Source organism: Sus scrofa, chromosome 6, assembly GCF_000003025.6.
Source record: "Sus scrofa isolate TJ Tabasco breed Duroc chromosome 6, Sscrofa11.1, whole genome shotgun sequence".
Taxonomy (NCBI): domain Eukaryota; kingdom Metazoa; phylum Chordata; class Mammalia; order Artiodactyla; family Suidae; genus Sus; species Sus scrofa.
The window spans coordinates 160,536,130-160,551,187 of NC_010448.4; the positions used below are offsets into that span (position 1 = coordinate 160,536,130).

The 15,058-nt window shown below is 38.1% G+C and overlaps 1 protein-coding gene across 6 annotated transcripts in view; it reads right to left on the reverse strand.

Moving 5' to 3' along the window:
* Positions 1–15,058, reverse strand: part of OSBPL9 (oxysterol binding protein like 9) — a 177,669-nt gene that overhangs the window by 147,417 nt on the left and 15,194 nt on the right. For all 6 annotated transcript variants that reach the window (XR_002345204.1, XM_003482083.4, XM_003482085.4 and 3 more), the window contains exon 2: positions 2,696–2,746. Coding sequence is in view for 4 of the 6 variants with exons in the window: in XM_003482083.4 (XP_003482131.2) it covers positions 2,696–2,746 (51 nt within the window). In the remaining 2 variants the exon portion in view is untranslated. The remainder of the gene's footprint in view (positions 1–2,695; positions 2,747–15,058) is intronic.

Below are 15,058 nucleotides of genomic sequence, written 5' to 3' on the forward strand. Positions count from 1 at the left end.
GCTTATTTCACTTAGGATAATGTCCTTAAAGAATTTCCCTCAAAACTACACAATATTTCATTGTATGTATATTTCATTTTATCTATTCAACCATCAAATGGACACAGGGCTGCTTCTACCTCTTAAGTGATTATAACGCTTCTTCAAACATCAGTATACAAATATCTGTTGAAGTCTGTGCTTTCATTTCTTTTGGATACACACAAACACACACACGGTGTTGTTTATAATCCTGAAAGTTAAGTAGGTAAAAAGAAATAAGCGTTTATTTATCCTATTTGCACTGTATCACTGGGTAACCAAGTAATAGACAAAGAGAAATATTTCCTTATAAAGATAAAAGTTAAAACAAAATGATAAAACACTGGAATTTTACAAACCCCAAATGAATCTAGGTACTGAGCATTTATAGTTGATAATATCAATGAAAAGCAAAATTCAGATATGATGTGCACGATAAAAGAACACAACACCGCCTATAGTCTTGCCAAAGGAAATCAAATCTAAGTCTGATCTAGTCTCTGGATCCAGCGGCCAATGTGCAGGAAAAGCAGAGACAGAGGAACATGCAAAAATGCACCAGTATGCAATCAGTAAAGTCTATACAATGGAAAACTCCATCTCCAGCTGTAGATCAAAGGGTCTGGATTCTTCAACAGATAAATTACAAACAAAAGATATCAAGTTTTTTTTAAATGGGCAAGACAAAATACAGAATTGAGGAATGCAAAGTCAAGAAGTTAGTTCTATAAAAGAATAGTGGTTACTTTTGGAGACACAGAGTGAGCTTTGTTGCTGTTGTTGCTCTTTTTAGGGCAGCACCTATGGCGTATGGAAGTTCCTAACCTAGGGGTCAATCAGAGCTGCAACTTCCAGCCTACACCATAGCCACAGCCACATCCAAGCTGTATCTGCAACCTACGTCATAGCTCAATGGCAACGCTGAATCCTTAACCCACTGAGCGAGCCCATGGATCAAACCTGCATCGTCATGGATACCAGTTGGATTCTTTACCCGCTAAGCCACAGCAGGAACTCCCCAGGCTGCAATTTGAATGAGGCACATAGAGAGGATTCTAGGGTAACTGGCTAAATTCTGTTTCTTAACCTAGATGGTAGTCATGAAAGTTAATAATTAAGCCATATTTGAAAGAAAATAACAGTGCATTAAATGTAACAATGAGACAGTGGCCTGAATCCAGATTGAATTCGATTTAAGAGCTGTCTCACCACAGCTCTGCCAAAGTCTCACTATTGAGTTTCTCTCAAGCCAAGAAAGCAGTTAATATCAGATTGAGTGGGGACTGAGGTCAATGGCAAGTGCTTAGAAAAGCGTCAAACCAAGAAGGCAAAAGACAAACCAAAGGAAAGGAAATAACAGTAAACAGTATAATGAGCTGAATTTTCAAAAATCTTTATGCTATCACATATACCCCATCTGTTCAAAACAGGCCTAATTTTCATCCTGCAAATTCGCCATACTTACTCCTATCTTGGTGCCAAGATTTTTCCTTTAGAATTTAGTTTCTGCCTGTTATTTCCCATCTCTACTAATTAACTATGCTAATAAAGGCCATCATGTGTTTACCAAATATATTTACGTCTTTAAAACTAAGGGTACAGAAAAAAGTTGGGTGAAAGAAAACAGGGACCAGAAGTGAAGGCCATGAGAAGCTGAGTTACCTAATTATGACAGAGATAGACCCTTCTTTAGATACAGGGGAGTACTAGAAACTGTATCTCCAACCCTGCATTCTTTCTTGCCTTTACCTATTTGGACAATGGTGGACAATGAACAAGCAATCAAAAGCAATTTGAGAGAGTTCCTGTTGTGGCTGAGCATAATGAACCCAGCTAGTATTCAGGAGAACACGGGTTCAATTCCTGGCCTCCCTCAGTGGGTTAAGGATCTGGCATTGCTGTGAGCTGCGGTGTAGGTTGCAGATGTAGGTTGGATCTGCCAACCCTTAGCCTAGGAACTTCCATTTGCCACGGGTGAGCCCTAAAAAAAACAAACAAACAAAAAAAAGACTTGAAGCTCCAGGCCTGCACTGTCCTATAAGTCTGAACCAAGATGTGCCACAAATGCAAAGGATATACTGGATTTCAAAGACCTATATGGAAAAAATATATATACAAAATACCTCAATAAATTTTTTTACTGACTACATGATGACTACATGACTAAATAATGTTCTGGATATAATGGCATAAATAAAATAAATTACTTATTAAAATGAATTTCATCTGCTTTTTACTTTTAAATGTGACTACTACAAAATATTTTAATTATATATATGGCTCACATCCTGCACATCCTGCTAGAAAAACCATGACTAAATAGTGCTGAACAGCAGTAAGCAGTTAAAAGTGAGGACTTTTCAGAATTTTTTTCTACTGTTCGCTCTACTGCACAACCCATTTAATTTCCAACCCCTGTCCTTGATGTTAAACAGAGGTTAAAAAAGTCAGTAGGTGCATTAAGTTATGGATATGACATTAAATCACAGGCCAAAAGAACTGAGTTCTAGTCCTGGTTCTGGAGTTACCCTGGAGAAATTTTTCCCTCTGAGCCTTTAGCTGCCAATGCCAATAATTAAGTAACAAAGCTAAACTTAAGTTTAGACTACCATGAGTCAAAAAAAATTTTTTTTTCTGACAAAATTGGTTTTCATAAAAATGAATAAATACTCACTCTGAGTCTAACACATCCTCTGCGAGAGCCTCTCATCATTTTGTCCTTCGACTAAAAGAAAAACAAAAACATTCAATCAATAAATGATAAACAGACTGTTTTTAGAATCATCTAAGGATAAAGAGACAAAATTTATATAACATTCCTCCCTTCTCCCCCACCATCACTTAAAGATAGGAATTAACAGGTTTAAAATGAAAATGTTTTGCAGTCTATACAAATAAACCTAATCAGAATTTTATATGTACTTTAAGTATAGCAAATATTACACTATATTTTCATTCCTCCTTCATACCCCTTAACTCTGGCCCTGTTTTATTAAAAATTCTCAATATCTACTTACAAATATAAGGATTCATATTTTATTAAAGATTCTCAATACTGGAGTTCCCGTTGTGGCTCAGTGGTTAACAAATCTGACTAGGAACCATGAGGTTTCGGGTTCAATCCCAGGCCTTGCTCAGTGGGTTGGGGATCCGGCATTGCTGTGAGCTGTGGTGTAGGTCGCAGACGCGGCTCGGATCCCGAGTTGCTGCGGCTCTGGCCTAGGCCAGCGGCTACAGCTCCATTTAGACCCTAGCCTGGGAACCTCCATATGTCACGGGAGCGGCCCAAGAAATGGCAAAAAGACAAAAAAAAAAAAAAAAAAAAATTCTCAATACCAATAGAAAAGAGTTCTTTACTAACAATACAGTTAGATAGTTGGCAAAAACAGAGTTAATGAAACATTCCCTAAGCACTTAATAACCCTTTTACCATACCCTATACTTATCTTCCCTCCAAAAGTGCCAAGGCAGTACACAAAAATAATAATTAGGTTTGCAATACCCAATGAGAGTTAGAATGCAACTCCAACAAGGCAACAACCAATATATTCATCCTTGATCCTCTTTTACTTTTAAACCTAAGATTACAGTAAATAGAAAAAAAGGCAAGAAAGGCCCCAATTATGTTATCACTATTAGGGTTATGAGTAAGTTAGAAAACATTGAAATAGATAAGTGAAAATAAAACAAATATAACTAGGAAACAATCAGACAAATCCAGACCATGGGACATCCTACAAAATAACTAGGCTAGACTATTTTAAAAAGCTCTGCCCCCACCCCCCAAAAAGACTAGCATGTAAACAACTGTAATACAGAGCAAAAATAAGGCAGGTACACACAGGTACAAAGTGCTATGAACTACAGAAGGCTCCCTGCCAGGGAAAAGATCAGGGAAAGCAATACGGAAGTGATCAGGTTTCAAGCTTCAACCTTAGACTTTTTTACAAAGGGTTCTTTCTGATAAGAGAAGGGACAGAGGTTTAAAAAAAAAAAAAAAGCATTCCAAGCCAAAGGAAGAACATCAGCAAAGGCACAGGTACAGAAAACTTTACACATGAGGTCTTCACAGAAGAGAAGACCCAAGAGCAGAGAGCAGAGAGCAAGGTGTAGAGAGATGGAGAGAGGATGTTGAAAGGAGATATGGGCACCAGGTCCTGGAGGGTCTGGAAAAAAAGTTAAGGACATTAAATGTTATTCAATACAAGGACTTTGGGAAATTCCAAATACAAGGACTTTGGGAAAGGGATGGTGGTGACATTAATGATAGCGAAAGCAGCAGCAACAGCAGCATCAGAGTCTCACTCACTGATGCCCTCTATGTGCTATGCATTTTATATACAGCAAACCTCACAAGGCCTTGCATGGTAAGAATTATCCACATACTAATATAAATGAAGTGACACCAGGGAGATCAAGGAAATTACTCAATTAAATTATACATGTTTGAATGTATAGCAGAGTTTGAAATAGCAGACACAATTTGGAATGGCTGCCCTGCAAAGCATTCTCCCAGACCCTATCTGGGCTCTGCTAGCCTTGAATCCTCCTCCTCTTCCACAATGACACAGAGTCTTCTCCCTCATTTTCTCACCACTCGGCTCCAATGTGGGGCCAGTGGGAAGCTGGTATGACTAAGTCCCCCAGGCACAGTGAGTACTCAGTTGCCGCTATCTGGCCAATCACAAAACCCACTACCCCAGGGACAAGGCAGAATACAGTCCTTTCACAGCAAGTTTTTCAGCTGAGGCTGAGGGAAGAAGTCTTTCCTATCTGCTCTTAAAGCTGTGAGGTACACTGGCCACAGGCCTTGGGCCTTCTACAGAAAGGAGGTAACAACTAAAGATACAAGGTGAGAGAAGGAAAGAGAGGCAGAAAGTCCTAGCTGCAAGCGATCTCCAGCTACCTCCTGATCTAAAGCAAACCTGCCTAAGCCAATGTTATTCATCAAATAGCAGAGTTGTTGTTGTCTGTTTTTTGATGAATACTGGCAGTGATGAGAGAAAGGCAGGGCCAACTTAACCCCAACTCCAGCAATCTTCCTACCAGGTGCTATCCTACCGATGTTCTCAAACCTACTAACGAATGTATTTTTTAGCAAGTTGGCATAAATATGCCTCCAGGAGTTCCCGTTGTGGCACAGCGGAAACGAATCCAACTAGGAACCATGAGGTTGAGGGTTCTACCCCTGGCCTCGTTCAGCGGGCTAAGGATCCTGGCGTTGGTTGCTGTGAGCTGTGGTGTAGGTCACAGATACATCTCAGATCCCGAGTTGCTGTGGCCGTGGTGTAGGCCGGCAGCTCTAGTTCCAATTAGACCCCTAGCCTGGGAACCTCCATATGCTGTGTGGTGCAGCCCTAAAAAAAGACAAAAAAATTTCTTTTTAAGGGAATTCTCGTTGTGGCTTAGTGGGTTAAGAACCCAGCATAGTGTCCATAAGTATGCAGGTTCAATCCCTGGCTCAGTGATTTAAGGACCCAGTGTGCCACAAGCTGTGGCAAAGGTGGCAGATAAAGCTCGGATCTGGCACTGCTCTGACTATGGCATAGGCTGGCAACTGTAGCTCTGATTTGACACCTAGCCCAGGAACTTCCATATGCTGCAGGTGCAACCCTAAAAAGAAGAAAATGACAGAAGAAAGAGAGAAAAAGAGAAAGAAAGACAAAGAGAAAAAGAGAGAGAGAGGAAGAGAGGAAGGAAAGATGGAAGGGAGAAAAGAAGGGAGGGAGGGCGAAAGGAAAGAAGGCAGACAGGCAGGCAGGCCTAGGCCCAGGTAACTTTGCTGGTAAATTCTATAGAATGTTTAAAGAATTAACACCTAGAAATAAATTTAAACATGGAGGTGAAAGGCCTTTACTCTGGAAACTAAAAAAAGTCAATAAGGAGGAGTTCCCATCATGGCTCAGTGGTTAATGAATCCAACTAGGAACCATGAGGTTGCAAGTTCAAGCCCTGGCCTTGCTCAGTGGGTTAAGGTTCCGGCGTTGCGGTGAGCTGTGGTGTGGGCTGCAGATGTGGCTCAGATCCCGAGTTGCTGTGGCTCTGGCGCAGGCCGGTGGCTATGGCTCCAATTAGACCCCTAGCCTGGAAACCTCCATGTGCCACGGGAGCAGCCAAAGAAATGTCAAAAAAGACAAAAAAGACAAAAAAAAAAAAAAAAAAAAAAAAAGTCAATAAGGAAATTGAAGACACTGCAAATAAATGAAAAGATATCCTTTGTTTGTGGATTAAAAGAATTAATGTTGTTAAGATGTCCATACTGCCTAAAGCAATCCACAGATTTAATACAATCCCTATGAAAACATCCATGATGTCTTTCACAAAACTAGAATACTCCTAAAATTTGTATGGAACCACAAAATACCCCAAATAGCCAAAGCAATTTTGAGAAAAAAGAACAATGTTGGAGGTATCACGTACCCTGCAGACTATACTACAAAGCTATAGCAATCAAGACAGTATGGTAGCGGCACAAAAATAGACATATAGATCAATGGAACAAACTAGAAAGACCAGAAAAAACCTTGCACATAGAGCCAATTAATCTATAATAAAGGAGGCAAAAATATACAATGGGGAACAGACAATGTCTTCAGTAAGTAGTGCTGGAAAACTTAACATCTACATGTAAAAGAATGAAATATTCTAATTCACAGCAACACACAAAAATAAACTCAAAATGGATTAAAGACTTAGAACAGAAACCATAAAACTCCTAGAGGAAAACATAGGCAGTGTACTGCTTATACAATCTTTTTTAAACTGTCTCTCCAGGCAAAGGAAACAAAAGCAAAAACAAACAAATACAACTTAAAAGCTTTTGCATAGCAAAGTTAATATCAACAAAACAGAAAGGCAATCTACTGTAAGGAGAAGATATTTACAAATGATAATATGATAAGAGATTAATAGCCAAAATACACTAAGAATTCATACAATTCAACATCAAAAAACCAAGCAATTCGATTTAAAAATGGGCAGAGAATGGAGTTCCTGCTGTGGTTCAGTGGGAACTAATCTGACTAGCATCCATGAAGACACAGGTTGGATCACTGGCCTTGCTCAGTGAGATAAGGACCTGGCATTGCTGTGAGCTGTGGTGTAGGTTACAGACAGAGCTCGGATCCCATGTTGCTATGGCTGTGACATTGGCTGGCAGCTACAGTCCACATTCAACCCCTAGACTGGGAACCTCCATATGCCACAGATGAAGCCCTAAAAAGACAAAATAAATTAATTAATTAATTTTAAAAAATGAACAGAGGACCTGAATGTTTTCAAAAAAGATACAGAGATAGCCAATAGGCACATGAAAAGATGCTCAATATCACTAATCATCAGGGAAATGCAAATCAAAACTACAATGAGCTGTCACCTTACACCGGTCAGAATGGCTATCATCACAAAGACCACAAATAACAAATGTTGGTAAGAATGTGGAGAAAGGGGACCTTAGTCAATATTGGTGGGAATGTAAATTGGTACAGCCACAGAAAACAGTGGTCCTCAAAAAATTAGAACTACCATATGATCTAGCGATTTGACTTCTGGTATATATCTGAAGAAAACAAAAACACCAATTCAAAAAGATATATGCACCCCAATGTTCATACCAGCAGTATTAACAATAGCCAAGACATGGCAGCAACTTAAGTGTCCATCAACAGATGAATAAAGATGGGTACATATATATAAATGGAATATTACGCAGTCATAAAAAAGAATGAAATTTTGCCATTTGCAACAACATGGAGGGACCTATTAAGCTTACTGAAATAAGTCAGAAAAAGACAAATGCTGTACGTTTTCACTTAAATGTGAATCTAAAAAATAAAACAAATGAACGAATTTAACAAAACAGACTCAGATACAGCAAACAAACTAGTGGTTACTGGTATGAGGGATAAGGGGAGGGCAAGCTACTAGGTATAGAATGGATAAGATACAAGGATGTAATATATAGCACAAGGAATATAAACCAATATTTTTATAATTTTATATGGCGTATAATCTGTACAAAATCATTATGTTATATACCTGAAACTAACATAATATTGTAAATCAACTATACATCAATCTAAAAAAAAGTTTAAAGAATTATTAATAACCTTTCATACTCTTCCAAAATAAAGAACATTTCCCAACTTTTTCTATGAGGCCAATATCATTCTGATACCAAAACTAGACAGAGATATCACAAGAAAAGACCAATATTTAAAATGAATATAGATGCAAAAATCTTTAACAAAATACTAACAAATCAAATCTAGCAACAAATACAAGACTATATACCATGATTGCTGTGGTTTAAATTTTGTGTCCCCCACAGGCCTCCCTGCAAATTCATATGCTGAAATCCTAACCCCAAGGTGAATGTATTAGGAAGTGAGGCCTCTGGGTAGTGAATGGTGCCCTATAATAGAATAGAATTAGTGCCTATAAAAGAAGTCAGAGAGTTCCTTTGCCCCTTTTACCATGTGAGCTTACAACATATAATCATGTGAGGAAGCAGATGCTCACCAGATACTAGAATCTGACAGTTCCTTGAACTTAGACTTCCCAGCCTCCAAAACTATGAGAAATAAACTTCTGCTGTTTATAACAGCCTATTGCGTTGTTGTTAGAGAAGCCTAAATGGACTAAGACAATGAGCAAGTAGGATTTATTCCAGGAAGGCAAGGTTGGAAAACACATGAAAACCATCAATACAATATACCATATTAGTACATAAAGAACAAAAAACACATGATCACCTCAAAAGACAAAGAGGGGAAGCACTTGACAAAATTCAACATTCTTTGATGATAAAACTACTAAACTAACCAGGAACAGAAGACCAAGAACAAAGGATATTCTCTCTCACTATTTGTATTCAACATTGCATGGGAGGTTCTAGCAAGGGAAACTGGGCAAGAAAAAGAATAAAAGGCATCCCGATGGAAAGAAAGAAAGAAAACTATCTCTATTTGAAGATGGCAGGATCTTACATACTGAACATGCTAAGGTATACACAAACACACACACTTACTAGAGCTAATAAATGAGTTTAGCAAGGTTTCAGGCCACAAGACTAATATACAAAAATAGCTTGTTTCAAGAGTATAAAAATACAATTTATGTGGGGAAAAAAAATTTCATTTATAATAATACCAAAAAAATACTTAGTAATAAATACCTAAATAAATGGAAAGATATCTTGTGTCCATGGATTGGGAGAAATACTGTTGTTACAATGGCAATACTCTCCAAATTGATAGACAGATTTAATGTAATCCTTATCAAAATCCCAGTAGGGCCTCTTAATTGTGACCCTCTGGGTATATTTTATTACTTTAGCTTAACTTCTGTGTACCACTTAAAAAACTGTCTTCTGAAGCGATAGCTATAAAAGCAATTTAAACACAGCTCAAAATATTCCCCGTTGAGGCTGCTGAGGCTATAGATAAGACTCGTGTGAAATCTCTCATTTAAATGTACAAAATTATTTCAACTCCCCAAGCATATGCTTTAAATTTTTTAAAAGGAAGTACAATTTCTAGAAGAAATTATTTTTTTAAAGTATACCTAGACGTATTTAACTTATCCTATAAACAGTACAGTTTAATGGGGTGAGAGAGAGAAGATTCCGAATTCCAGCTCTTCCAAGCTGCTAGCAGTGTGACCCTGGCTACATCACTTAAATTTCCTGAGCTGAGGTTTCTTCATTTGTAAAATTGGGAATATTACTTACTCTAACAGAATCATTGCATTTTCTGAATTAATACAACTAAATCACTTAGCACAGAACCTGCCATATAAAAGGCACAGGTTCACACCCCTTCCTTTCTTCTACCTTAAATACAGCAAACAGAGATCTGCAATCATTTCATCTAAACCTAAGCTAACTTTATTCCCATCAAGCCACACCTGGTCAGACATGCCTCCTACCATCAATTCAGTCCCACCTACACACACTATACACACACATACACCACACTCTGCTTTAGTAATAATGCAAAGACAGCCTACAAAAAAAGTAAGCAACAAAATAAAACAAAAACATATTTTCCCTCCTATTCATGCTCACAACCTCCTCTGTGAACCCTCTTTCAACCCAGCTGATATGCCGAGGTACAATTTACTGCATTCCCAATTTATGGATGTTGCTGTTGCACCAGTTATTATACTGTATTAAATTGTATTAAGCTAAATTAAATTGAAGGTAGAAGACAAATGGACGATGAATGTGGACAAATGTCAAAGTGGTCTCCCACCTTTTAACATAAATGTAACACTGCTTCAGTGTGAGTCATATGTTAGTTCCCTCCCAACAGTACATGAGGCCACACTTCTAGCTAGCGTTTCACTTTGGACTATACTCTCCTGAAACAACTAACACGTGCTCAACCTGCTAAGCTAAACGAATCCATAAAGACTAAAATCACAAGCTGGCTCTGTGGTACGGGATGGACAGGAAAAGGACAGAAGGAAATTTTGCAAGGTGACAGCAAAGCTCTATATTTTAGTTGATATTAGTAACAAGGGTGTAAACAAATGTCAAAGCTCATCTAACTGCACACATGGAATCTGTGGTTTTCATTGGGTATTAATAACATCTCAATAAAAATAAATAAATAAATAGGACTCCACAGAGGTACACTCTTTACAACAATAACTACAAAATAGAAAATGACAGCAATAACACCTATTCCTGCAGTCTCCTTTCCATTTGAGAGAGCACAGACTGCTTAAACCATCCTAAAAATATTTAATGTACCAGAGATCCTTACTAGTTAATGTCTGTAGCCCTCAATAACCTAAAATGTCATCATGCTTCTGGAAAGCTACACCAACAAAAACACTGAGGATTCACAGACCCACAATAATGGAGGAATTTTCTCCATCATTCATCCCTCAAGTGAGCATAGATAACTCGCTCATCTTCCCTCCCCATTATAGAGGGCCTCATTTGAGCAGCTGCGTACTACAGATAGAGCCTTAGGAAAATATATTGAATCAGTACACAAGGAGACTGTGATATTAGGGGTTTCTCCAAGATGCTGAAAGACAGTTGCCTTCCTTTAAAAAAATATATATATATCAGAACAGAGATATATATACGAGACATATGTAAGAGCTAGAACAGCCTGGAGGTAATTATACAAATTATGACTAATTATACTAAGTATCAGAAAGTATTAATAGTAATAGAATTATAGTAAGAAGGCTAGAACTAGACTCAGGAAGCCAGAATAGAAATTACGTTGACCGAAAATTAGACCGGTTGAGTTCTTATGATAGATATGTCTCTAATACAGAGATACTGCATGTTGATATCAACGTCTGATGTCATTAAATACCAACATATAACTACTTTTTGTCTGCTTCTGCCTATAAATTTGGCATCCCATATAGCTTGCTTTCAGACACTACATGCACTAACGCACTAATCAGCCTAAATACACAGTCTCCTTAACAGTTATATTTCATGCTATGAATCTTGAATATTAGTTTACATAATAGTGACCACAATGTACATTTAGTGAATATTATATGTCAAACACCGCCAGAAGTTTAGCTTTTTGTTAACATTTATTGAGCACTTACAGGCCAAACACCGGGCTAGTGCTTTAAACACAGTTTTACTTAATTCTCACATCAATCTTATGATATAGGTTCTTTTATTATACCCAATTTATAATTGGGAAAATAAAGGCTCAGAGAGGCTTAAGTAACTTGCCCATGGACTCACAGGTAACAAATGGGATAGAGAGGATTCCAACTGAGGTATGACTCTAAAGACCATGCATTTCTGCCACAGTTATACGATAGATTTGATTAAGTCTTCTTTCAAAGTTTCTCTGAGCCACAAAGGCTGAGTGTCAAATCAGCAACCCTTTTGAACTCAGCAGTGTAGATGTCACTCTATTTCAGCCATGCAGCAGTGTTTTAGAGGGTGGTACTCCTGCCTTCTAAACTACTGCTGGCATGTAAACCCCTAGGTCATTAGATAACAAGTGCAAGTCCAAATCTCTTATCTGAGACCTTTGTAGCAAATGTGTTCTGAACTAGATAATTTTCAAAAAGTAACGTAAATATAATACCTAAGTAGTGTCACATCTGCAGTGGAGTGTGGGGTGTTAATCATTTCATTAACTTCACAATCAAGCATACTAATATTTTGGTATTAAAACATATTTACACCAAGCACGACAGAGATTACAACTAGCCACACAGTTCAGGATAGGCTTTACTTCAAAATGAAAATATAATAAATTTAGGAAAAAACTTCTGGAATTCAGAGAGTGCGAGACTTGTACTTTGATCTAGTGATCTTTGACACTGTAAACGCTCAGGTCTTTCACTATTTCTTTTTTTTTTTTTTTGTCTTTTTGCTATTTCTTGGGCCGCCCCTGCGGCATATGGAGGTTCCCAGGCTAGGGGTCCAATCGGAGCTGTAGCCACCGGCCTACGCCAGAGCCACAGCAACGCGGGATCCGAGCCGCGTCTGCAACCTACACCACAGCTCACGGCAACGCTGGATTGTTAACCCACTGAGCAAGGGCAGGGATTGAACCCGCAACCTCATGGTTCCTAGTCGGATTCGTTAACCACTGCGCCACGACGGGAACTCCTTTCACTATTTCTTAAAAAGTACAATTGTACCTTCGAGTCAGAATTTCAGGCTAACAGATCAGTGAAGAGATCCACTTTCCCAGGGGTTAATTAATTAAGCACAGCTATGATGATGGGGTTTTTGCATCCTTTTAAGAAAAAGTTAAATATGAAATACTAAACAGTAGCCTAAGTGCTGCAGATTACTTAAAACATCTTAATATATGTTGGACCTCAATGTGTATTTCCTGTTTTTGTTTTGTTTCTCAAATATTGCCCCAAGTACTAAATAGTGACTAACGTTATTTCACAAAAAATGACTGAAGGAAATGATGGGGTGTGTTAAACTCCAGAAAGTTTATGCTGTATATTAACACTTCTACCACCAAGCTATGCAGTGATAATCCATTATTATCATCCAACTTCATTTTTCTATCAAAAATTGCCCAAGGATGTTTCTCCTTATTTGGAAAACGCTAAGTCAGGGCCCAAAATAATAAGATCATGAAAAGATGAACAGCAAGAGGAGCACTACAAAAATTTACAGAAGTGAAAATTTGCACAACGCAGAAAATAATCTAGTTAGCAAGAACAATAGCCAGAACCACGGATTTTTGAGATGTCAGATCTAACTCTAAGACCCATCCTACAGCCCCCATTTAAACTGAGGCTATGCTTCAAAAGATCTTTGTTCAGATTTGGAGGTTAAAACCCAGAACAAAGTTTGCAAAGAAACTGTTCAAAGTAGTCCCCAGGTTAGCCAGGAAAAGCACTCAAAACACAACATGTTAATATCAAAAGATAGGAGAAACACCGTTAAAAATTCAAAAATTGCCTAAAAAATTATCTTCTTAAAGAATTTCTGGCTCTGGGGTAGGCCAGCAGCAACAGCTCCGACTTGACCCTTAGCCTGGGAACCTCCATGTGCTGCGGGTGTGGCCCTAAAAAGAGAAAAAAAAAAAAAAGAGAGAGAGAGAAGAATTTCTATTAGATGTTGCTGCTTAAGGGAAAGCAGGATTATAAGCAAGAATAAGGAAGTAGGTCAAGAATTCAAGAGCTATGCCAAAGGGCTTCAGAAACTTTCAAGGACTTGAGAAGTTAATGATCTGTAATAAACACATTTTACTTTTATAATGGGGGGGAACACCTTTGAAAAGGCCGTTTAAAAATACTCATTCTTTGCAGCAGGTTAAGGATCCAGTGTTGTCACTGCAGTGGCCTGGGTCGTTACTATGGCATGGGTTCAGTCCCTGGCCTGGGAATTCCCACATGTGGCAGGCGCAGCCAAAAAAATAAAAATTCAAAAATATAAATACTCATTCTTTATCAGGTGTATTTTACTTCAGAATGCATGGATTTTTTTTTAAAAAATGAAGGCAAAAGAGTTAACATGCAAGCACACAGGATGTCACCTATCAGATTTATATTTCATCTTCCTCTGGATGGCTAAAATTTCAAAATAGAATTATCTTCAAGAATTTGCCACTTTCTGTGTTCCCGCTGTGTAAGCATAAAACAACCCATTACTAAACATATTCTAAGACTTAGTATCTGCTCTTCCTCCCCTTCTCTAGGCTTTCAGTGAACTGAATAGGAAGGAGTCTTTTGATTATCCTTGGCATTTCAAAAAGAATGATCTAAGTCCCTATCTTACAACTTAGATGTAAAAGGATTCAGTACTTTTTAATGAGGAATCAATGCAGTTTGCATTTTAGAACAGCCTGTGCAGAAAGTTTATTTCACATTGTGATAATGACATAAATTAGTTATCACCAGTAAGCAGACTAGTGATACCTTGGGTTTACTGTCATTTTAAAATATCAATGCTAGTATAATTCAGTATCTGCTGACAGCAGAACATTCTATCTGGAGTCAGAGGACTTAATCGCACACACAGAAACTACTGTGTGATTTAAGTCTCAATTTCTTCATTTGTAAAGGAAGAAATATCAACTACTTCAAACTTGTTCATTCCATAAATATTTACTGAATATTCACTAGGTGTCAGGTACTGCTCTAGATGCTAAAAATAAAATGATGCAGATAAGGAAATCAGCCAGGCTCAGACCTGGGGTAATATTAATCCATGAAGCCTGAAAATATATGCAAAGGCCCTGAGGCAGGAACAGGTTTGCGGTGTTCTAGGAAAGGGGGGTGGGGAGGGACAAAAAACAGCTAGAGAAGATAGAGAGTGGTGAGCAGAAAGGTAAGTGGAGGCAGATCACAAAGCACCTTTAAGTCATGCTAAAGAGCTTGGATTTTTTTCTAAAGCCACTAGAGAATTTTAAGAAAGGGGAAAATACAGGGGAATCTTGGGGGAGTTCTTTCGTAGAATGGTGGTAAGGATCCCTGGCCGGCACATGCTGTGGAAGTGGGGAAAAAAAAAAAAAAAAAAGTAGAGTCTTTTGCCTGTGGTTGGGTATTTGTAATTGCCTTAACTAAA